The sequence below is a fragment of the Mycosarcoma maydis genome, chromosome 6 (genome assembly GCF_000328475.2).
Source record: "Mycosarcoma maydis chromosome 6, whole genome shotgun sequence".
NCBI classification, from domain to species: Eukaryota; Fungi; Basidiomycota; class Ustilaginomycetes; order Ustilaginales; genus Mycosarcoma; species Mycosarcoma maydis.
Window position 1 is genome coordinate 990841 of NC_026483.1, and position 23783 is coordinate 1014623.

At 53.7% G+C, this 23783-nt stretch overlaps 6 protein-coding genes across 6 annotated transcripts; 3 read left to right on the forward strand and 3 right to left on the reverse strand.

Moving 5' to 3' along the window:
• Positions 1–227: 227 nt before the first annotated feature.
• On the reverse strand, positions 228–2120 carry UMAG_02809 (putative galactose oxidase precursor; the record flags this gene model as incomplete). Its single annotated transcript, XM_011390854.1, has 1 exon — positions 228–2120. One exon carries the CDS (start codon positions 2118–2120, stop codon positions 228–230), a length of 1893 nt encoding a protein of 630 aa, XP_011389156.1.
• A 3697-nt stretch (positions 2121–5817) lies between these two features.
• Positions 5818–13341, forward strand: UMAG_02810 (uncharacterized protein; the record flags this gene model as incomplete). The annotated part of the gene is made up of 1 exon (XM_011390855.1): positions 5818–13341. The coding sequence occupies one exon, from the start codon at positions 5818–5820 to the stop codon at positions 13339–13341; it is 7524 nt and encodes a 2507-aa protein (XP_011389157.1).
• Positions 13342–14233: 892 nt separating this feature from the next.
• Positions 14234–15418, forward strand: UMAG_02811 (uncharacterized protein; the record flags this gene model as incomplete). Its single annotated transcript, XM_011390856.1, has 1 exon — positions 14234–15418. One exon carries the CDS (start codon positions 14234–14236, stop codon positions 15416–15418), a length of 1185 nt encoding a protein of 394 aa, XP_011389158.1.
• Positions 15419–17458: 2040 nt separating this feature from the next.
• Positions 17459–18016, reverse strand: UMAG_02812 (uncharacterized protein; the record flags this gene model as incomplete). Its single annotated transcript, XM_011390857.1, has 2 exons — positions 17459–17903; positions 17988–18016. 2 exons carry the CDS (start codon positions 18014–18016, stop codon positions 17459–17461), a joined length of 474 nt encoding a protein of 157 aa, XP_011389159.1.
• A 2589-nt stretch (positions 18017–20605) lies between these two features.
• UMAG_02813 (uncharacterized protein) lies at positions 20606–21790 on the forward strand (the record flags this gene model as incomplete). Its single annotated transcript, XM_011390858.1, has 1 exon — positions 20606–21790. The coding sequence occupies one exon, from the start codon at positions 20606–20608 to the stop codon at positions 21788–21790; it is 1185 nt and encodes a 394-aa protein (XP_011389160.1).
• A 763-nt stretch (positions 21791–22553) lies between these two features.
• UMAG_02814 (uncharacterized protein) lies at positions 22554–22877 on the reverse strand (the record flags this gene model as incomplete). The annotated part of the gene is made up of 1 exon (XM_011390859.1): positions 22554–22877. One exon carries the CDS (start codon positions 22875–22877, stop codon positions 22554–22556), a length of 324 nt encoding a protein of 107 aa, XP_011389161.1.
• Positions 22878–23783: the final 906 nt, after the last annotated feature.

A 23783-nucleotide genomic window follows, 5' to 3' on the forward strand; every position in this document is an offset into this window, starting at 1 on the left:
ACGGGACGAGGACGAATCTGCAAACGCCCTCTTGCGTTGGCGCCAGCCTGTTGGTGTCCATTCCGCTCTGTTACACTCTCCACAGAGTCATACGACCTGACCAATCACGAATGGAATCCATCGAGTGAATTTGCACACTACTACACAGTACACAGTGGGCAAGTCGTCAATGCCGCAATTAAAGACACGCGAACAGAAACAGAGAGAAAAAGAGAGAGACAGACAGGTCAGGCTTTGAGAACGTTGACGGTCAGGCCCATGCTGTGCGATCCACTCGGGGCGACAGCAAAGTAGTACCAAAACCCGGGGGGAACGATTCCGTTGTCGCTCGGAACGCGCAACGTCACGGTGCTTCCCGACGTCCTCACCACGGTCAGCGGAATACGACGTTGATCAGAATCGATCGAGTGCGTCGACGAGCCCAAGCGGACCAGGACGTGGGTGAGTGCCGAGACACTGTCCAACGTCACCGTGAGTGTTCCACCGGGGGCCACTCGGATCTTACTGCCGTTTTGCTGGCTTGATCGAAGTGTGGTCACCCTAGGACGAGCTGCAGCGTTTCCGTTGGAGTCAAACAGGTAGGGCGGTGTGTAGAACTGCATGTCGGCGTGGTTGGCATCGTCGCAGCCACCGTTGACGTAACAGAGACCCCCGCCACCGCTCATTACACGTCCATCAGGCATCAGGAGCGTCGTCGAGTGGTAGTTGCGCGGCACCGAAGACGCTGCTACGAGGGTGAAGGCGTTGGTCTTGGGATCCCAGATCTCGGCCTGCAACACGCTGTTGCGATCGCTGAAGCCTTTGGCCCAAGTCTGACCGCCTGCGATAAAGACCTGGCCGTTGGGTAGCACTACAGTATTGGCGTACGCGCGTGCGTAGTTCATGTTGGGGAGCTGCTGCACGCTCGGCGCACGGTTGACGCCGTTGATCGTGATTCGGTGGGCAACCTTCAAGCCGTCCGAGTCGCTGTAGCTCTGCGAACCGCCGGCGGCAAAGATCTTGCCATTGTCGTACATGACGTTGACCGCGCACATCTGGTCGTTGTTGCTGTTGCGTATTCCAGCGGACGTCACGCTTCCGGTGCCCGAAGTTCGGTACCAGTTCATCTGCTTGCTGGGTCCTGCCTGCAGCACCGATCCGCCGCTCCAAGCAAACAGCCAAGCGTGGTTGTCGGTACGCCAAGCACCTGCATTATCGTACGTGGTCAGCATTGGTTGCACTTTTGCATCAGGCAAAGCGGTCCATCGGTTGGTCGAGGCATCGTACACCTCTCCGTCCTTCAAAGGCACACCGTTTTGGCCACCGGTTCCGCCGGTGTACGAACCGCCGATGGTGAAGCTGCGTCCGTCGGACAGCGTGACCGAGGTCTGGTAGCCACGACCCATTGTCATGTTGGCGCCACGGCTAAAGGTGTTGGTAAAGGGGTCGTAGATGGTGACGGCTGAGTCCGTGTTACCACCGTCGATGAGCAGCCTTCCATCCGAGAGCGCGTTCATACCAGGACAGAACATGTCGTGCATCGTGTTGGCTACAGTGAATGCACTTTGACTGTTGGACGAGATGTCGTAGCTGACAAAAGCTGTCTGGTACTGCGGCGCACCTCCAAAGGTCACGGGACTCCACGAGGAAAAGGCGAGGAACTTGGTCACACGCGGGTACTGCGGAACCAAGTAGACAGCAACCGGGTTGACGTTGAGTGGAATGACGCTGCTCCACTGTCCATTTTTGACGAGTGTAGCTGGCGCCTTGAGACCAGCATCGGTCATGACAAACGAGTCGTAATTGCGGTTCTGTTGCCAGGTAGGTGTGTACGGCGATCCCTTTGAGTTGCACATCCTAACCGCCGGGTCCCAAACACCGTAAATGCATCCGGGCGTGTTGCTGCACCATTCGATGCACGCGTTGCGGTCGGGTTGAGCTACACTTTGCAGATTGTCGACATGGTAGTCGGTCTGCGGACAGACGCTGAAGGCGACGTTGTTGCTGGTCGTGTATGTGGATGCGGCGGTAGGGCAGCCGCCGGTGATGTCCTGAGCGTTGACAACACTGGCATGGTTGGAAAGCGATGCAAGCAACAGCCAACTGCCTAGGGACAGGTGCGCGAAGAAAGGCTTGACCATGTTGAGCTTCATGACGGGCGCTGGCGCGTTGCACAGAAGGATAAGGACAAACACATGTGCCGGCGTAGCTCGGGAACGGCTCAGGTTTATATATGCTGATCAACCCGAGTAGATCTGCGATCGTGACTGCATCGACTCAAGCATCTATCTCGAGGGCCAACGGCATCTGTGCCAAGCATAGGATTTCAGCTCGGTTGCAGGCTTGAAGCAGATGTCCACGTTGAGGGCCGACTCGGGCATCCGGAGTCGTAAGCCAAGCCGATGTTGGCGCGTTTGAGCGTTTTGAGAAGAGGAGAAGCCAGTCTGGAAGAGTGCAGCCTGAGCAAAGAGGCAAGCGAGACCGACAAACATGAGCGAGACGAAGATGGAGCATCATCTGTTTGTTGCGTCGGCGGCTGCACGAGCGCCTGAGTGCAGAGATTTGCTCGACTATTGACGTTAATGACGATGCACAGCATTCAAAGAGCCTTGGCTCCATGCACTGAGGAAGGCGGAAGACCGCTGCATGGGTTTGGCATTGGCGTTCGGATATGCACAGCCCAAGGCGTTAATGAGATTGCTTGAAGCGCAGTATATGCCTGGGGTCCGGTAGAGGTCTTGGCGATGCGGATCTAAGATGCATTGAGTTTTTGCAAGCTACACACATCCTTCTCGGCTGACAAGCGAGGATCAGCGCTGGCGAGGGAGCTGGAGCTGATGAGCCAGTGGCCACACGGGAAGCTCTCGGGAACGCAATTCGTAGTTTAGAATTGGCGCGATTCAGGCGAGATCTCGAATGAGCGACGACGTCTTGCGAGAAATACAGTCACGAGTATGGGCGTGAACCGCCGCGGTGAGCGAGCTGATGTGCGATTTGTGATTGTTACTCGATATGCTGTTGCGCCAAGCATCGCTTGAGATGCACGTTGAAGAACGGATTCTTGAAGAACGGATTCTTGATTCTCAAACGAACAAACAAACAACCAATTGCACGACCAAGCTGCCCTGTGTGAGGCAGTTGGCGAGACACTGGCTAGTGACTCACTGACTGCCAGCCAATCGTCAGTTCACGAATCATCATTAACTTATTCGTTACTGACGATTGACGATCCACCATAACGAGTCACGAATCAAATGGCCGGCTCAACCAACTGCATCAGCTCGCATGTGAGACATTCATGATTCGGTTCCGGAACTCACCTTCCCTCAGCTAATCGCGGTTACGGCTCTGTCAAAACGCCTACCAAGGACCGTCTTGAATGCTGCTGAGGAGACGGCAGACTGGGTAAGGATCCCTGACATTCTCGAGTCAGTCACGAGTGTGCTTTTTAGCGACTCGTGACTTGGTGTTTGTGGGTAACAAGATGCTGTGTTTGTACGAAACACGAGTGGCTAAGTTAGCTGATCGTAGCGTGTGAATCTGAACGTCGCTTAAAGGATGCATGCTTGGCACTGGCAACCAACCACGGGAGCAAAGACGGGGAAGGCCGCCTAGCTCAGTCGTTATACCGGCCAAAGAAGTACGAATCGTGAATCACGAATTCGAAGGGAACCGTTTATTAATATACCCACGACTCTGTGTTTGTTCAACACATGCGTGATGCGGAGGGCGAGACAATCACGAATAATCGTGAATCACGAATGTATGTGAATTGGTGATTTGCTCTAGTTTGCTGAGATCGGGTCGGGGTTCGAATCCCACTGAGCTAGTCTCGAGAGGTTGAGGTTGTGCAGCTTTTTCCGCCGAGCACAGCAGCCGGAAAAAAAAGAAAAAAGAAAAAAGAAAAAAAGAAGCCAAGGCCTAGCCTTTATGAATAAGTTGGGGACTTTTCGCTTCGACACGCCGGCAAATGGTTCCCTGCGTTAGGTGTTCGCTTCATAAGTTAACGTTAACTGAGCCTTGGTGCTTTTTGGCTTCTGCACCGAGTCTGCCTCACGCGTAGGTCTCAAGGCGACGGACTGCCTCGACCCAAATAGACAATTTGTGCTTAGCTCATGACTTGCAGCCACCACCACAAAAGCAACGAGGTAACGGACAAAGTCTCAACAGAAAGACATGATCGAAGTGTGAATCCCGCATCTGTGAGTGGTGAGTGGGATTCACGATTCACGATTCGAGTCGAAAGGGATAGCAGTGTTAAGTCGCCACAATATACAGTGGGAAACGAGGACCTACGCGGTAAACTAGCTCAGAGGTCATCGCCGATCTAGAACCTGTCATGCATTCGTAAATTCACGATTCGTGATTGATGATGTACGATGGGTCTCACGTTTGAATTTGATGAATTTGATGATTGTTACATCACGAATACTCACTCGTGACTGTCCCTCATCGTGAATCACTTGAGAATGGTTACCACTCGTGACTCTGTGACTGAGCAGGCGAAACACGAAAGCGCACGCACGGGTGGAGGCATCGTAGATGCATCCGTGCCAAAATCACGAATCTCAGAATCACGAAATCTGAATGTCGTGGTTGCCGCCATCTGGATTTTCAAGTTTCATGTTCGGGTCAACTCGTCACTCTCCGAATTTCGGAAATACCTCGGCGCAGATCCACAAACCAACTAACTTAGCGATTTGCAAGTTTTCACCATTCACCATTCGTGATTGTAATTCACGACTTTAGGCAGCCGGAAAAAGAAATCTTTGATCGTAAATAGCACATTGCACATTGAACGCATCCACGATCAGCAACCGAGGCACGCGTGATAGCGTACAAAATTTCTAAAAATTCCATTTACAGTTTTCTACAGTTCACGATTGTCAGTTTGCGCCGTCCAGCCAACCGTGAACATCACTAAGCGCGCGCTCATCCACACACACACGTCATGCGTGGCTAGATGATATACACCCAAGCTTGGAGGGACAGATGAATGAGTGAATGAAAGTCTGAACAATGGAAAGTATCAACGAGTGGGAACCTCATTGTCCTGTCACACACCTTGATGCATGTCTGAGTCGCGTATGAGCGCCGAAGCGCAGATACATAAAGCGGCAACCATGGCACCGCTTGTGTGCCTGGAAGCGTTAGGCTGGATACCATGTGACAACTTGCCGAGCTGTACGCCCGAATGTCGGTTTAAACAAGCTCAATTTGGAAGTCAGTCTTTCTTTGCTTGCACTTGCACCTGTGTTGGTTGTGCCTGTGCCTGTGCCTGTGCCTGTGCTTGTGCGTGCGGTGGATGCTGTGCTATCGATGTGGGGAAAATCTGTGGGGTCTACGTGAGACTAGCTGGCAATTGGCGTGGGAATCATATGCACCTGTTTCGCAGAACGAATCGTGACTGACCAAGTGTCAAACATTCCTTACGCTTGCACGTTGGTGTTGTTCGCGATTATCTCTGCTTTGGGCCAAGTTCGCGTAGCCGCTCCTGATCGGGATTTTGTTTTTTTAGTTGCTTCCCTCTGACAGTCGTGATCTTTGCAGTCACGATTTCGTGTTGGATCATCGAATCACTCATGTCGCACCCTATTGCAACATGCATAGACGCAAGCACAAAGAATCATGAATGGCTTGGCGCCGGGCACAGATCATCGATGGTGGATAGCTACAGCCTCCTGGTTGATTGACAGATGGACCTAATCCGATACTTAACTCATTCACGATTGCTGTGTGCCTTCATGTTTGCCTCTTGCTTCCAGCGCCATCCTTCAGACCCACACCATCACTTGAAGCTTTTGCTTTCCCTTTCGACACATCTCGTGTCTGTTGACCATGTCGCGGCGACGTTCAGATCGTTCCTTTGCCGGTCACCACGTTCAAGGTCAAGACAGTACCGATAGACTTGTTGGTAGATCCACACCGTCACTGCACAATGCGTCAAGCGCAGCCAGCTACCAGCCTGGTCAGCCAATCGGCTTTCTTGCTGCTAGAAACACCATCTATGCTAAGAAATTATACAGCCGCAAGCTCAGATACTGTCTCTTCCTGCTGCTTCCCATCGCCACGCTTATTGGCCTCGTCATCCTGACCGGCCCTGTGCTCTTTGCAGTGGCCAACCACATTGTCAATGTCTCGGTCGTCCATATCGAATCGCTCCAACTCAACACCACCCAACCTGCTCCCGGACAGTATCCTGTCAATCTCAAAGCTCGCGTGACCAAGACTGGTATCTTTCCTGCTCGTGCCTACTTTCGAGCTCCGGTCAACCTGTACTGGCGTACCGTGCCTCCCAACAGCCGCGAAATCCACATTGGTACAATCGACCTGGACCACCTTGGCGTTACATCGCGCGGTTATGGCACCCTGGACCAGTCCAACTTTCTTCGCAATGTCTCGGATGACAATCTTGCTCTGTTCGCTCGCTACCTCGTCAATGCAGATCAAGCGACACTCAAGCTCAATTGTTCCAATGTCAAGCCGGTTGCATTTGGCTTTTTGCCTTCCTGGCACAACATTGCCATCAGCAAGCACGCAAACATCGCCGGTCTCAAGGGCCTCGGCGATGTCAAGGTCTTGAAGCTCGACGTTCCATCCGATGCTCCCCAAGGAGGCGCGATCGTCGATGCGCTCGGCTCGCTCAACAATCCTTCCCCCTTTTCGATTCTACTGGGCAATGCAGATCTTGAAATGATGTACAAGGATATGCCTCTAGCGGAAGCTAGCCTCAAAGACTTTTATCTTGCCAATGGGGTCAACCAGGTCCCTGTCAATGGCCGCATCTACCGCCAGCAAGGCGACGAGAACCTGGCCAAACTCAGCGAACTTGTTTCCATACTTACCAACGACGAGGCTGCACCCGTAGCAATTCGAGTGAAACCAACCAGCGAGACCACGCCATCTTGGGTCAGGGCGGCTGTCGACGAGTTGAAGTTGGTCGTGCCCGTCAAGCTGCCCAGACCCTTTAATCCGATCCGATCGGTTTCGGTTGGAGCGGTCGATGTTTTCGTTGACCCTGCCAACTCGTATGCACCGACGCTCAACTCGAACGCCGTATCTGCTCAGGTCGAGATCCCATTCGGCCTCACAGTCAGTGTCGAAAGCGCTGCCGTCAACATTGACGTGTCCACTGCCAACGATGGGCTTGCTTCACTTCGTGGAGCACAAGCCAACGCTTCATCGGCGCTCGAGCTGATCGCGCCCAGTACGCGTGGTGGTACAGCGCTGGTCTCGCTCGTCAACTCGACCATGTCGCCTGCCACTGCTAACCAAGCCGACGCGAACAAATCGTTCCAACAGCTCATTCGTACAATCACTTTTGGCGATACGGTCAATCTAACTGCCAAAGGAACCACTGCTGTGACGGCGGACTCGTCCATCGGCCGGATCACCCTACCGGCGCTCAAGATCGCCACCACGACAACTATCCAGGGCCTGTCTGGCTTTACGCGCAGCCCACTCGAGCTTTTGTCATTCGACATCGTCGGTGGCTCTAGCTCGGCAGTCCAGGTGGTCGCCTCCACCAAACTCAGCAACCCATCAGAGATCTCGGTGCACATCCTCGGAGATACCAGCGTAGACCTCGCTCTTCCGAACGGCGCTGGAGTGGGTAGAGCTACTATCAGCGACCTGCGCATGGTCCCCGGCGAGAACACGCTCAACGCCACCGCCGCCGTGTCGTTCAACGACAGGAGCAAGTCGCTGGTTCAACAGTACCTTCAGGGTAAAAGCAGTCTCGTCAATGTTCGAGGCGATGCTGCGTCGACCCAAGCCGAATCGCTTACACCGACTCTGTCTGGACTCAAGCTCAACGCTACCATTTCCGGCCTTGTCGATCCGCTGTTGCTCAGTGCAGCCGTCAAGATCCTCGACACCACGGCGGTGGTCAACAACATTGCCGATGCCATCCCATCGATTAACAACCCATTCACAGCTGCCATCGAACTCAAAGGCTCCAAGGGACAGGCTAGCGTGCTTGGTCTCAACGTCGGCCATGTCGATGCTCTCAATCTGCAAAATTCTGTGCTTATCCCTTCCCGCAACGAGCCCGACCGTACAAGCAAGCAGCCTTTGCCGGTCAGCATCGATTTTGACCAGCCTAACGCCATCTTTGGTTTGATGCGCGGCTTGGTTGTCGCATCGGGCCAGAACACGGCTCCGCTCGACTACCTGATGAGAGTGGGCGGCATCAAACCTGTTGGCGTCAAACAGTCTTCGGCTGCATCTGCAATCCCATCACTTTCGTTGCGCGCGGCTCCGTTTGACGGCTTCAGCTTGCCCAGATACGTCATGACGGCACTGGCAGCTGCACGCGCCGACGTCAATGTCAATGTTGACGTGCTCATTGGCCAATATCCTCTCAGCACGCCCTTCCAACAATCTGGCGTCAATGTCACTTTTGACGATAGCATCGAAAAGCTCTACTCGATTTTGGGACGACCCATCATGAAGGCAGTCATTGATGCTGTTCAGCTGGATCTCTTGGGGATCCAGGTGATTGACATGGCTCAGAGCAAAGTTGCGGTTGATGTTTCGGCTTCGGTCTCCAAGATAGGTCCGTTTGACGCTGTCATTCTGCTCGACAAGGGCGTCGACGTGAGCTGGCAAGGCAGATTGATTGGCAACGTCGCCATGCCAAACATCACCATCGTGCCCGAGACCACACCGATCCAGACGCGCGCCGAGCTCACTGTAGCCGATCCGGGCCTCATGTCAGAGCTTGTCAAAGCTCTCATCCAGCAGAACAGCGTCGATTGGACCGTCTCAACACCTTCGATGATCATCCGAGCCTACGATGCCGTTCTCAACGGTCCAGGCATGACCAAGAAGACCTCGATCAAGGCGTTCGATCGTTTCCGAAATGCTGTCCAACTCAGCACGTTTGACCTTCCCTCCAACGACCCTGCTGGCGGCATTCATATCACAGCCACAGCTTCGGTGCGCAATCCCTCCAACATTGGCGTCAACCTCGACCGTCTTGGCGTCAACTTTGGTTTGCCGACCAGCATCCTCGGCGAAGCGGGGCTTGCGAATTTGCTCAACATGACCCCAGGCGCCACATTAGACGTCAACGTAGCCGGACGAATCTTACCTCAGTCGGGTCAAGGCTTGACCGACTTTTCGACTGTTGCACAGAACTATATCTCGAACAAACCGACAACGTTGATGGTGCATGGCGTGTACGCCGGCCCGGAAAGCGTAACGTGGCTTTCTGACGGGATCAAGATCCTCGAGATCCCGGTTACAGTTCCAGGTATTGTTCTGGACCCGCTGAAAAGTGTCAGCATGGGCAACGCGACGCTCGACTTTACCCAAGCCAATGGAGAATGGTCTCCGTTGCTCAGCACAGACACTGTGCGTGCCGCGGTAGAGATTCCTTTCGGCTTTCCATTTGGCATCGACAATGTCGGCGGCTCGTTTGACATTCTGTACGGCGGGCAGGGTGCAGCTCGGCTGGTCTTGCCAGGTAGTGTCGCTATGACCGAGAACAGAACCGTCAGCCTGGCGATCCAGAACGCTCACATGGACATCCCGGGAAACTACAGGCGCCACTTTGCCAACAATCTCGGCGTCGACGCTGTCCAGGACCAGTCGGTCGGGGTGGGTCTTGACTCAAACGCTGTTACTGCACTCGTCTCGACAGCATCCGGCGCCATCACTGTGAAGAACGTACCAATCCATCTGGATCCTGCGCTTGCTCTCAATGGCTTCCAAGGTCTGCGTACTAGTCCGATCGTCATCAGTGGTCTCGATGTGACTGGAGGCACAAGAGACTACGTGATCGCCAAAGTGGATGCTAGCCTCGTAAACCCCTCGCAGGTGCACGCGATCGTCGGCGATGTTCGCATGCGCGTCGACTATGACAATGGTGGCAGCATCGGCGATGCTCTGGTTCGCAACGTTGATCTGCCTCAAGGTCCCAACACGTTGCCCGTTGAAGCACAGCTCAAGCTTAACAGCGACATTGGACGACGTCTGATCAAAGATTTCCTGACACGCGGAGGTCCTGATATTCAAGCTACAGCCCACGGCACAGGCCAGTCGACGCGATATGGCTCGATCAATCCAGCGGTATCCACCCTGTCTTTTGGTGCGGCTGTGGCCAGGCTGAACGCGACGCTCGTGACGCAAGCAAAGCTCGTCGTGCCACCCAACGTCGACAAGCGGCTCTTGGTCGCTGCAACGTTTGTGTTGCAGAATCCCTTCTCGGCTACAATCACGCTGTTGCACGCCAAAGCAAGCGCAACCTCGAGTTCCGGAGTGCTGTTGGGCACTGTCGATTCCAACGTCAACATGGTTGCCAGCGGTCATTCGATCACCACGTCGCCTCAATTCCCCGTTCGGGTCAACCCCGACTTGGCAGCGATCATCGGGTTCTTTGAAGAACAGGCAAAGGCCAACAATGTCGATCTGGGCGCGTTGCTTGCGCTTCTCGACTCGCTCAAGTCGCGTAAGAACTTGGACTCGAGTGTCGCGTTCGCGCCTGCTCAGAACGAAGGGTGTCCGCTTAATGGCGCCACTGACGTGATCGGGGCATTGCAACGCACGCTTCAAGGCACACAACTGGCAGCTGATGCGCAGGCTGACGTGTTGGTGGGTCAGTACCGCATCGACGATGTTCCCGTGCACTTGCAACCCATCACGCTCGAGGTGGATGATAGTGTGCGATACCTGATTGGGCCTTTTGGTGCACCGGTTGTCGAGTCGCTCGTCGATGGCCTCACTCTGCAAGTCGCCAACATCTCAGCCACGCATCTTACCGCTGAAAGCCTCGACGTTCGAGTTTCACTGGCTATTGGCGGTATCGGTCCTTTTGCTGCGCAGGTGAGCTTTGGCAAGCCGATCGAAGCACGATACAAGGGTCGACGGATTGGTGCGATCAACGTGCCCACGTTCTGCTTCCCAGCTGATGGACGTCTTGATCTTGATGTGCGACTCGACGTCACCGATCAAAACGGATTTGGCGACTTTGTCAGTGATCTGATTGCGCAACCGAGCATCGAGCTCGAGATCTTTTCCGACGCCATCATGGCGAATGCGTACGGCGTGCAGTTTTCCAAGATCAGACTTTCGCGATCCATCGGCTTGCAGGGTCTCAGCGGCTTACGCGGTGTTGTAGCCAGGACTGTCTCGGTTGTCGGCGAAACGGCGACCACGCTTCTTGTCGAGGCGGATGCGGTTCTGCCATGGCCGACGTCGATTCGTGTCGAACTACCCACCGTCGATGTCAACTTTGCCTACAACAATGTCGTGCTCGGCAGCGTCCGTGTTCCGGGAGGCATCATCTTGACTCCCGGCTCCGAGATCCCTCTGCACGTGACGGGTCAGGTAAACCAGATCACCAACGATGGACAACGAGCAGCTCTGAGCGCACTGGCGAGCCGCTTCATTTCCACCAACACGAGCACGGTCGACGTGGTGGGCAACAGTGCTACTGATGCCAACGGAAAGACGATTCCATGGCTCACGCGTGCGCTCAAGACGCTCGATCTCAAGGTGGATGTCGCGGGACAGAACCTGAACCCGGTAAGCCGAATCAACCTCCCAGACCTCTCGGCGGATCTTGAGGGTGCACGCGACTCGGGCTACCTGCTGCCCATCTCGACGAATCGCACAGAGGCGGTGGTCTCGATCCCCTTCAACATCCATGTGGGCGTGGTATCGGCTTCGGGCACCGTGTACGTGGCCAATCAGGGATCTGCGGCTCGTGCGGCTAGTCTGGATCTCGGCTCAACTGCGCTTTCCGGTACGATTCCGGGCAACAACGAGTCGACAACTTTGACTCTGGGTCTCAACAACGCGTTGCTGACTGCGATCGATCGAGGTGCATACGAGCAGCTGCTGATCAACGTCGTGTCCAAGCCTACGGCTGAACTTCAGATTTTGGGCGCGGTCGCGGCGGTGGTAGACCTAGCCGTGGGCCGCATCACGGTATCTGATATTAAGCTAGACGTACCTGCCAGCCTCAAGTCGCTCGACAACCTGCTTGGCCAGCTGGATGTGATCGGAAACGTCAACGTGATTGGCGGCACAGCAGAGCACGGTATCGCGCAGATCAATGTGACTCTGCACAATCCGTCGGTGATCGCTGCCAAGATGCCAGAACTCAGCATTCCCGTGACACTGGACGATGTCCGAATTGGACGTGCGGTGCTACAGAACTTGGATCTGAAACCGGGAGACAATGCTGTTTCGGTTTTGTTCTACATTCAACTAGAGCAGCCTTTGGGCAGTCCTACGGCGGTGAAGCTGATGCGTCAGCTGATCCAGCCTGTTCCGGGCACACGCGATCCTTACGTGACGAATCTGGTGGCACACAACCCGGCAGGAGCACAACCACCGGTCACCAACCTAGCCGCACTTAATCCGGCGCTTGATACGCTCAACCTCAAGCTTGATCTGAAAGGGCTTGCGCTCGAGCTGGTCCAGCTGGTCAAGATCAGCATCGAGGTGTTGGATCTATTCGCAGGACCTGGTGGCTTGCCGTATGTGATTGCCGACATTGATCTGCAAAATGATCTGCCCACAGCGTTGGCGCTGAACCAGATCGCGGCGGACGGATCGAAAGCGGGATCGAGCAAGACCTACGCTACGCTCGACCATACGTTTGACCCGGCATTGGTCTTGCCGCGCGCCGCTGCTACGTTTGTGAACCCAGGAAAGGCGACAGGTCATGTGCCCGACGTGCTGCTACCTATGGGTCTGTTGAACTCGATCGACATTGTCGGCAGCAATCTTGATCTGTACATCAAGAAGGCTCTTATCAAGATCGGCGGGAATGACGGCTACCAGTTGCAGGGCGAGCTGACGTATCTCAACGTACCAGCCACCTACTCGCTCACCTTGGCGGGTGCGCCAATTGCTAGCCTGGACTCGCTCGGTGGATTGCTTAGTGCTCTTTCCGGTGTAGCTGGCCAACTAAGTCCGAACCAGCAGAAACTGCTCAGTGATGGACTGCAAAACTTGGGCTCGGGCAACATTCCTGGTTTGGTCGAGAACGGTCTCAAGGACTTGGTTTGCGTGTTGAGCGACTTGCCAATCCCCTTCCTAAGCCAGGCTGGTTGCGCACAAGCGAGTTCGTCAACGACGTTGTCAAGCACAACGTCAGTCTCGTTACCAGCTTCGGCTAGTACGGCGACTGCCACGACAGCTCCTGTGTCGAATGCCAACGTTCCAGAAGCCGACTCTCGCTCTTCAGCAACACCCGCTACGACTGAGACGGCACAAAGTGCACCCACTGCAGCGGCTCCAACCACTGCCCCATCGCCATCCGCCAGCGCTTCGCCTGCACAAGCAGCGCCTTCTTCTGCCTCCAACAACAATCCGCTCGGCGGCCTGCTCAGCGGTCTTAGCGGTTGATAGCGATTTCCAGAAACAACAACACTCGTTTGCTCATTTGTACATTTCCCGTTACACTCACTTTGCATCAAGCATAGATGGATTTACATTCATGATTGCATATCGATGGACGATGGGATGATGCGTTGACTCTCGGTGGATTCCTCATGTTCTGAAAAGCAGAGCAAACCAAAGTCATACGTGTGCATTTCATGAGGCACTTGGTCATGGACCCGTCACCAGAGCGTTGAAAGATATAGGATCGTGAATATTTGTACACATGAGTATACAGTCAGTCTGATCCTGAACTCGACTTGTACTTGTCGCTCCGCATTACATGGTACCTTTTCTTGGTCATCTCCTTGCATGGTATAGTGGGAATCTGTCTATAGGTGTGAACAGGGTGCCTATGACAGGCATGTTCCAGGCTTGTCAGTCGTCTCTCCAGTGGTGGAATAGAAACCGAGCAAGACGCGATCCGCCTCGCCTGGCTTCCACGAATCGTGCCGTGCACTCACGACCAAAATATTGAATTTCGGTCAGATTCAATCGGCGATCGCTCGGCTTGGTCGTGCGCCTTTCATCGGGTTGCAGCAACATCCACGATTCGTAATCTGTGATTCACGATTTCACGATTCACGATCGATTCACGATTGGATCTCAACCTCGGGGAAATCGTTGAATTCCGAATGGAAATTGACCGAGAAATTTGCCGACAAAGATACGCTGCAAATCATCCCGAGCCACTCGTGACTCACGAATGAGGACGTGCGTTGCAGCTTGGAGTGATATGCGAGCCACAGAGTGAGCATTCATAATAGACGCGTCGTGGTCGATGGGCGGGGGAAGCTTTAGCGCGATCAGGACGTTGTTGTGCATCTAGCCAACGCATGCGCATACGTTGGAGCAAGCCATGTCCACCACGATTCTGATCAACAAGCGTGCAGTGGCGGTTCAGCGTATGCGCTGTTCACACGCGAATCCGAGTCTGGCGAGCGTACGACGCTTTCACCAGGACGTGTTGCCTGGATATACATCGACCGGACTGCATACGCTGTCGCTCGACTCATCGTTCAGCGGCACGTGTGCCGACCGATTTCGAGGCCAAGTGTATCTCAAGGACGAGTCGGATCGATACGGTCTACCGGCGTTCAAAGTTCTCGGCGCGGCATACGCGAGTTTCATCGCTCTCTGCACCAGATGGAGTCTCGACCAAGCTGACACAACGCTGCACAAATTGCAGCAACATCATACCAAGATGGGCAGAACCGTGGTCCTGGTCGCAGCTACAGATGGTAATCACGGTCGTGCACTTGGGTTTTTCGCGGACGCGATCGGCGTGCAAGCCAAGATCTTCATCCCCAAAGGCGTTTCACCAGCAGCAGAAAGGTCGATTAGCAAACAAGGCAACGCAGTAGACGTGGTGAGGTTGGACGACGACTACGATGCGTGCGTGCAACATGCTGCCAGATTCGCCGAGCACGACACCGACCGAGAGGAAAGAGTCTTGATCCAAGACACAGCTTGGCAGGGATACACTTGCATTCCACAGCTCATCGTCGATGGGTATCAGACGATTTTCAACGAGCTCCAAGAGCAGCTCCCGGGACCAGCCACGCACGTCATCTGTCCTGTCGGAGTAGGCTCTCTGGCACAATCTGCTGTCCAGTTCTACACTTCAGATCACCAAGAATCAACGTCAGTGCCCCAAAGTATGACGGCCAGCATCATCGCCGTGGAACCGGTGACTGCCGGCTGCCTAGCAACCTCGATCATGCAGAACAAATTGACGAGTATCGAGACGGGCGAGACCATCATGGCCGGCCTTAATTGCGGTACGCCGTCGTTGACTGCTTGGCCATGGCTGCGAGCCGGCATCCAAGGCGTCATCACAATCCCAGACCAAGCCGCGCTGGATGCGGCAGAGCGGCTCAAAGTGTCGAACGCTGCGATCGTAGCCGGTCCGTGCGGAGCTGCCCCTCTTGCGGCTCTGAAAGCGCTGCTCGACGATGTGGACAAAGCTGAGCAGCTCGGATTACTGGATGACGACCAGGTCAAAGTGGTGCTGCTCATGACCGAGGGCGATATATCTTTGTAGCCCGTACGCAAATAAAAATTTAAAGTAAACAGAGATTCGCTTCTGGAGTTTTTGCTTTGTCACGTACAGTATGGCTCACGATTGCGAGCTAGTTGATGCACGTGTTGGCCCGAAGTCAGCATGGCCACTGAACTAAATGGGTGCCTAGACACTCATGACTTGATCCGGCGGGGTTTGCTATTCTTCAACGCACTCCCATGACGCTTCGGTTTGCGTGTAAGAGATTGTGGATACACGGTGCCGGCGCGTAATTACCCCACCACGATCAAGGTACGAGGTGGTCGGGGAAATCAATCACGAATACAGCACGCAGTCTAGGCTAGTGTGTGAAATCAAAAAACAAAAAACAAAAAACAAAAAAACTAAATAAATAAATAATCCAAAAATAGCTGTGCTTGGCGGCATCAATCGTGAACTACGAACCACAGAATTCACAAAGTTGTGAATAGATAGTTGATGGTTACCACCACGACGAATATACATGTATATGAATATATGGACTAGGCTCTACTTGGAGACGCTTTTGATAGCGAGGTCAAATGGAATCGGGGTTGCACGCCGAATGCAAGCCGGAACACGTTCAGCCGACCCTACTGTGCTTTGCTGAGGCCGAGATGTACATCTGCGTAAGTCGTTTCTTGGCTGTGTTTGGTGACAGCGCCGAACACGTTGGCTCTCGACTGACTCTACTCGAACCACCCTGTGGCGCTACGACGTCGATCGTGCACAGACTCATCGCCATACCCCTGCACCTGGCCTACTTGACATGTGAGATGCACAGTCGTTGAACCGCGTGTTGACGCTCGAAAAGCAATCACCTATTCGTGCTTCCGGTGACAAATGCGTTTGACGGCCTCTATGGCCATCCTTTGTCACGTTCGAGCTAGCATAAAGGATGAGAATCGACTGCACCATCGTGACGCGTGGCAGGTTGGTCAAGTTTGGCGCTCGAATCTGAGATGGGCAACTTGTCTGTACGCATAACATCTCTGCATCGATCACGATAGGTCTATGCACGTTGCTGCTTCAGCTAGGCTCGACAGTGCGAATCTGCATTGGCTCGCCATCTGCCATAATGGTATCCATCATTTGCATCGGGATTGGCCCGTGTGGCTTCGGAAGCAGTAGCCCTGCTCGCTTTTCCAAATCTTCAAGACCCTTTGGCTCGATGATATGCAATGAACAGAGTACCACGAGTCCTGCGTCTGGTCTCAATTGCCAAAGGAGCGATTCGTGTCCTTGGTCGAGAATGCCGCCATGTTGCTCTGGCAGAATGGTGCAATTCGCTTGAGCGTACAGTGGTGTCTACCGTAATCGCCTACCGCGCCCACGTGATCACTGATGCAAGTAGCCAGCTGTCGGAGTCGACGTGTTTCAAAGCCAACGAATGATACTTGGGAGATGCTAAGCGTCTGGGTAGCAGACGAGCATAGATGAAGATGGGCGGACAGATACTACCAAGGTCTAGATGCACAAGGGAAGCAAACGAGTCCAGTGACTCTGGTGCCGATGTTGACCTTGCAGGAACCGGTAAAGCCGCCATTACGCGTTTCCAGCTCGGACCTACAATGACCATGCCGAGGCCAATGCCATTGCCATTTCCATTGCCATTGCCATTGCAAAAGGCACGGGCTTTCTCCACGAACGAAGCTAGAGGAGTTCCTCCGCCAAGCTGGCCACCTGAATCGAAACCGCGCCTCACAACCTTCAAATTGGTCGACGATCGTAAACGAACCCAACGTTCGCTGTGGCAGCGACACCATACCCTGCGTGAGGTTCGCAGCACATGGAGCAGCGCTGGCACTGACCACATAAACGGAATGACCCACTGCTCCTCCTTTCCACCTACCCTCTCCTGATAGCCTTACCTTAGATAACATAGCCCAGCAGCACGTCCTGCAGGTCGAGATGTCTTTCGGACCCTCAGACTCTACGCACGATTTGGGATTGAGCACAAGCCGACTCAACCGTACAGCAACATACCCTTACATCGAAGACAAGCTTACAAACAACATGGTGGAGCGCCTTGACATCAACCATTTAGTCGTAGTTGCGCAGCTCCGGCGACGCCAGGATGGTGAGCTCCGGTTTACACGAGCTCGTCTTGCGAGCTGGAAAATCTGAGAGAAGGCGTCCGGAGTTAGAGACGCTGTGAAAACTCGGACTCGTCGTCGACAATGGCTCGACAGACTTGACAAGTTTAGGGCAAGTAGGCCTGAGCGTTCGGGCATCGCCTTGATCAGTGCCTGGCAATCTCTGGAAGCTGGGCAGATCGTCAAGGTAGATTTTGAGCACGAGACCAGACAGCGAGATGAATTCGAGCAAGGTGGCCAGCACCGAGTTGGCAGACAACTCGAGCTTTGGCGTGTCGCAGTCGGCTTCGTCGACGTTGATGGCTGCACGCAAATAACCGCCAGCACAAAGTGTACCGTGGAGCGGCGTGTAAAGGTCAAGCTGGACGTGGCGGAGAAATCGGCTCGAGAGACTGAATCGACATGAATCAACCATGCGAGCGATGGTGCCAATGCGTCGCTGCACGTCGGCTGTCTTGGCATCCCGTCTGTATTACAAGTCCTTTTCGAGGGAGTCGGCAGTCATCCTGGTCATAGAGCACAGGTGCTCGGCGTCTGCATCTTCTTGTCGAACAGGCTCATGGCTTTTTGTCCATGATGCAAAGGCAGCCAAGCTGGACGGCACCATCTACGCCGTTGAGATTGTCAGAAAGGATGAGACGAGCAGGGGCGTCAAAGTTCATGGACGCGACCGTCAAGCTGGCGGCGGTGCCGGACAGAAAGGACACGAGCGATATCGCCAGTCGTTTTGAGTATTGATGATGACGAGCACTCGGCCCTCCTGGAAGGAGCATGGCATGGGAGCAAGAGCTGATCGTCTGAGGAAGACGCTGTACGAGTGCGTTCCTGCCATGCTGGGCGAGGATGAGCAGCCAAGACTTGTCAAAGTTTGAATTATGACGAAAGCGTAGGTACATTTGAAGACAGCCTTTGCAATTCTGACATGTACATTAAGCGCCCCTGTGGATAGAGAACCATGACGGCAGAGAGCCTCGAGAACGGTCGAGAACGAGACATCGATGTTGTTGACGGAGAGTTGGAGCTGCAAGCCAACCGTTGTGTTAGTAAAGTTGACTTGATGTCGAGCTCAGGTTGGAATAGAACGCGACAAAATGCGTCGGTGCGTCGGCGCGTGGGTTGATACCTTGGTGGACGAACTTTTGTGGTGGATGGGCGAAGGGCAAGGTGGTTGACTAGAGACAACTCTTGCGTCTCAAATACCCAGTTTGCACCGGATCAGCAGCGTGGCTCATGGATCGGGGAGAGCATTCTGTTCATCCTGGCCAGGATGTCTACCCAAGAGGAGAGACGAGAGCATCGAGTAGAGATGTTGTGAGGATTGACGAGGATTGAGCGGCCTGGGACTCGACAGTAGGCGATCCAATGAAGTCGTATCGAACACGGAATGTGGTGGCGCAAGACCACGGATATGGTTGACGAATGTCCACCTACGAGGCCACAGAGAGGGAGGGAGGAGGGAGGTAGAAAGGAGAATCGGAGGGACCGAGGTGATTGAGATGATGCTAGCTTTGGTCAATGGCAGCGATGGCCGAGACCAAGATGAGCAGAGAGCGGGCGTGACTCTATCTCAGCTATCAATTGTAAGCGCACATCGGTGAGGCTCAGTTTGCGCAAGGCTCTGAAGCGTCAGGTATCAGTCGGACTCATCCACACGCGAGAGTGTTGAACGCTGTACGATTGTTTATCGAGTATCTGGTTACACGGTACACTAATTTCCTCAAGAGGAGGACCCATATTCACAATTTGAGGCATCACAGAGTCACATCCAAGATTACTAACTTGACAGATTGTTCGAAAGCCCATCGCCCACGGCCCACGGCCCACGCCAACAGCCTCGAAGCCGCTTGTTGTCGGTCGATGTTGAATCCTGAAATTGAGGTTACCTGCCTGACTTCACTTAGGTGAGCCACTGCACCATTCACGATTCGTGACTCACGATTAAGAATTGCTGGGACAAGCAGTCAGGACAGGGTTTGTAATTCTCCGCTGCCTGAACTGCTCTCCAACCATGAACCAGAACTTCCAGACACCAGCAACCCCCGTCACGCGTGTAACGATCATTTACAACACATCTTCTCATCAGGATTGGTTACCAATGTCTTGTAGCTACGTTCCCGAGCTTTCCAACGATATACATTGAGTATAGGCTGTATTGCGATAGCATGGTGCGACGTGATGATTTGTGGTGACACGGGTTCGGGTTCTACTGTACAATATGTGGACAATTTTCCGACACACTCGTGACTGTAAGTGGTTTTATTTTTGGCGGTCGCTTTCAGCTGTCCCACTTTACGCGTGACGCCAAGCGCAACGTGCGCCGTGCGACACGCGAGTGCAGCTAAGTTGTTAGGTCGAATCAACTGATCTGCGTGCATTGCATTCAAATGCCGTTAGCAGCCAGGATCGGCTCAAGGCACGAGCGCAGAAAAGAAAAGGCGGAGAAGCAGCCAAGTCGTGAGTCGTAGTCGTGAGTCGGCTTCACGATCGCGTCAACGATCGTTCGGCTATATGCAACGACGAGCTTTTCAATTTTACCTTCGTGATTCAGGATTCACGTTAACGGTTGGGTCAAGGTGACCTGTCAGTGTAAAAATAGCCGGGGAAACATCACTGTGAGGCAGCTATGAGCGCTTCTCAAGCGAGACATATCCAGTGACTTTGGCGAATCGTGAAGCGTGAATGCAAGGCAGATTCTAAGCAAGGAGTAGAGATTTGACCGTCGTGGGTCCAACACAGGAGCCGACTTTGGATGTTATCCTCGGCGAGCATCCAAGGCCGTTGGCGTGCCAGGGATTTTCTGGTCAGGGTGACCTCTGCAGGTTCCCAAAAGACGCTCGTACCTTGCACCCTGAACCCGTCACTTTGGTTCCTGGACAAGACAGGGGACAAGACAGGGTCGCCAGCTCGCCCGCCTGAGCGACTCCACGTCCAGACACCAGTGATGCTGATCAAAAAGACATATAAGCCCATCGCGAGGTGGAATCGCCCAAATGCATCGTCTGCGGTCCAGAACTTTGGCTCAGCACCACCCAAAAGATTCCACCCCCCACTCTGCGTTGGCCAACATATCGTCTTGCCGTCAAGCGCGTTGATGATGAGAAGCTGCAAAGTGTCGTTGCTGCTCTGGTGTGCTCTCGCACTACAGTTAGCCGCTCAGTTTGCTTTTGGCGGTTCGTTGATCCCTTCCACCGAAGAGCTGCTCCGAAGAGAATTGGGTGGCCAACTCATTCCGAAACTTCCAATATGCCTTGCTCCGGAAGTGACGTCGCCCTTGACTGGCAGCAATCCCAAGTCGGCGGTCACGACGGTGCAGACAGGTAACAACTGCGGTGCTCATGGCGATCCTCCTGCACGCGTGCTGTCCAATCTAGAATCGCCCAACGGACTGCAAGACTACGTACAGATCTGCCACGGACAAATCTTGAGCATGACCGACAAAGCTGGACTGAAGCGAGCCGTGTGCTTCTATGCCAATCCAAAATCAACCAAGCGCAAGCCCCTTCCTCTGCTCGTGTATCTGCACCCTTCGCTGTTTGGAGCGACGACCACGTTCCCGCTGACTGGTTACGACTTGGTACGCGACACGCAGTCGCTCAACAACGAAGATCCTAGCCGCCTCGGATTCTCCTACATCCTGCCTGCTGGTAGAAATACGGTGCACCAGTATCCGTTCCCGGACCAAGTTGGTTTGGGCTGGGACAATTGGTACAGAAACTCGGACCGCTCTTCACCTGAACTCAACATCGACGTTGATTTTATTGACAAATCGATCGCGTACGCCAAAAGCAACGTACCTGTCGATCCGCGCCGAGTGTTTCTGACGGGATGGTCGAATGGTGCTGCCATGGCTGAATTGTACGCTGCTCAGACGGACGGGATCGCTTCCGCAGCTGTCTACTCTGCTCCGGACCCGTACCGCGACTCGCAGGACCCGTGCACGCAGGTGCCATACCCAAAGTTTGCCACTCCGGTTCGCGATGTGCACAACTACTGCGACTTTTTCGGCATTTGCACGACAGGCAAGTACTATCATGACGATCTCAAGAAGCGATATCCGTCATTGAAACAGAGTATGGTCGTGATCGATGTGCTGACGGCGGCGGTCAAGAGCAAGGATGCGAATGCCCAATGTGACCCAGCGTGTCAGAGTGCGTGCATTGTGACCACCGGCACACTGGCTCACCTTCGTTGGCCAGTCACGCGCAACAGTGACACTTTCTTTTCATTCTTGCGTGCCAATCCCCTACCTGCCTCGGGTACGTGGGGCGCACCCCGATAGAGACAGAACTACAATGCTGTCATCACAAAGGTATCATGGAATGGAATATTCAACCACTTAAAAGACATCGCCTGCGGTCCGCAAGCCTGAGATCGATATCATCCGCTTCTTACAGCTGTGTGAGCAGACACTCACGACTCTGTTCCGGCTGAGGGGTCACTTGGTAGATACCATCGTAGTTGTGAACTGAAGAGACTCACGACTCACAGACTGTGACTGTCAAGTGGCTCCAATGAAATATATTCTCCTTCATTAACTGATTGTGATTCATAACATATTGTGGATTTTTGCTCTACCTTTTTGCTCCCCTTTTTGGTGATGGAGACCCTTTTCTTGATATAAGTTGTACAACGCAACAGACGACCAAGAAAACCAGCTCAAGACACGAGACACGTTGAAGTTTGAACGCCCGCCCGTGTTGTAAGCCAAGACGTCTTAACCCTAAAACGTACACTCGTCTCCCTATTCACGATTGTGATATATGCGTCGCTCAGGAGGCATTCGTGACTCATTCTGAAATCTCAAAATCTTTGTTCGTGATTCTTGATTGTGCGTCAACTTCCTTCCAGTCACAAATCGCGAATCGCTAATCGCGAAACGCGAAACGACAAACGCCGAATTCCGAGTCACGAAGGGCCGAATTCCGAAGTGGGTCAGTCCACGAGTCTCTGAGTCGCGCTTGGACATTCACGGTTGCTTTCCTTCTTACCGCTCGCCACCTTGTCATCCATTCTATTCCATTCCACTTTTTTCTTCTTCATTGCTAGTGGAGCGACCTTGCACAATGTCGCTCCATCAGTTTGGCTACGACGCTGATCATGGCGTCATTGTGTGCCAGCAGTGCGCCACCTGTCTCGTTTCGCGCAAAGAAAGCTGGATAATCCACTTGCGCGCCGCGCCGCATCGCATGATCGGCGAAGAGCTGCGCCTGATCGTTGACCATCTTTCTACCTACACTAATAAAATGTGTGAGGACGCTCAAGATTTGAGTTATTTTGGTAGGGCGGATGGGCAGTGTGAAAAATTTTCCATTTTGAACCTCCGCTGCAGAGGGTTGCATGCTTGGGTAGAAATCGACCAGAGCCATTTGCTGCCTTGAATTTTTGCAGCTGTTTATACTTGAGAAGAGAAAATGGCCATCGGCGCCGCACCGCGCCCCTCCGCATCTCGCCGTCTGCAGGGTCCTCTAGTCTTATCTCACTCCTGATTTACGACGCAGACACCCGTGTCCCTCTTTGCTTCTCTCTTCTATCTTCCATCTTCCATCCACCCGAAATTCCAAGCGATGAACTGGAAGCAACTTCGCGCACTGTAGACAATTTGGAATCGTCCCAGCGACACTGTGTCGCTAGGATCCTTCATAGTGGAGCGACGGGCTCGACCAGTCGTACAAAATCTGCCAAGCGATCCGAGACATGCTCTGTAGCAAGGGCAATACAGAGTTCATCTTGCTGCTGAACTCGGACAACCATGTGTCAACCGGCAGCTCGCTGTTGCTGGCCATGGATCGAACCAAGCTTGGACATGGGTAGTACCGAGTCCGAGTCAGCATATGCTTGCCCACAAGAGATGTGTTGCTGCCTTCCTGCGTGATCTAGAAACGAAATGTCGCAGTGGCTCCTCTTCGCCTGATACGGAAACTGTTGAATTGGGTGAATACTCGTGTGTCTCACACGCTGGGATTGGTAGGACGCGGTTTATTGTTAAGGAACTGATATCAACATGTAGTGACTGTGAGATGGTGTGGCACTAAAGAAAGATGCAAACCGGCTGAGTCTGGTGCGTCCTACCCTGTGAAAACGACTGAGAAACCTGCGGGTCTGGGACTCGGCCCCCCTCCCCGCGCCTCCCTGTACATCGGAAAGTCAATCTGCCGATACCCAACGCGATAATTGGCCTAGCCCAGCACCCAGGCCTCCAGTATCACAATATCGACCCAATGCGAGCCGATACGGCACAAAGGAATCCAACACGAACAATTACCCTAAACCCT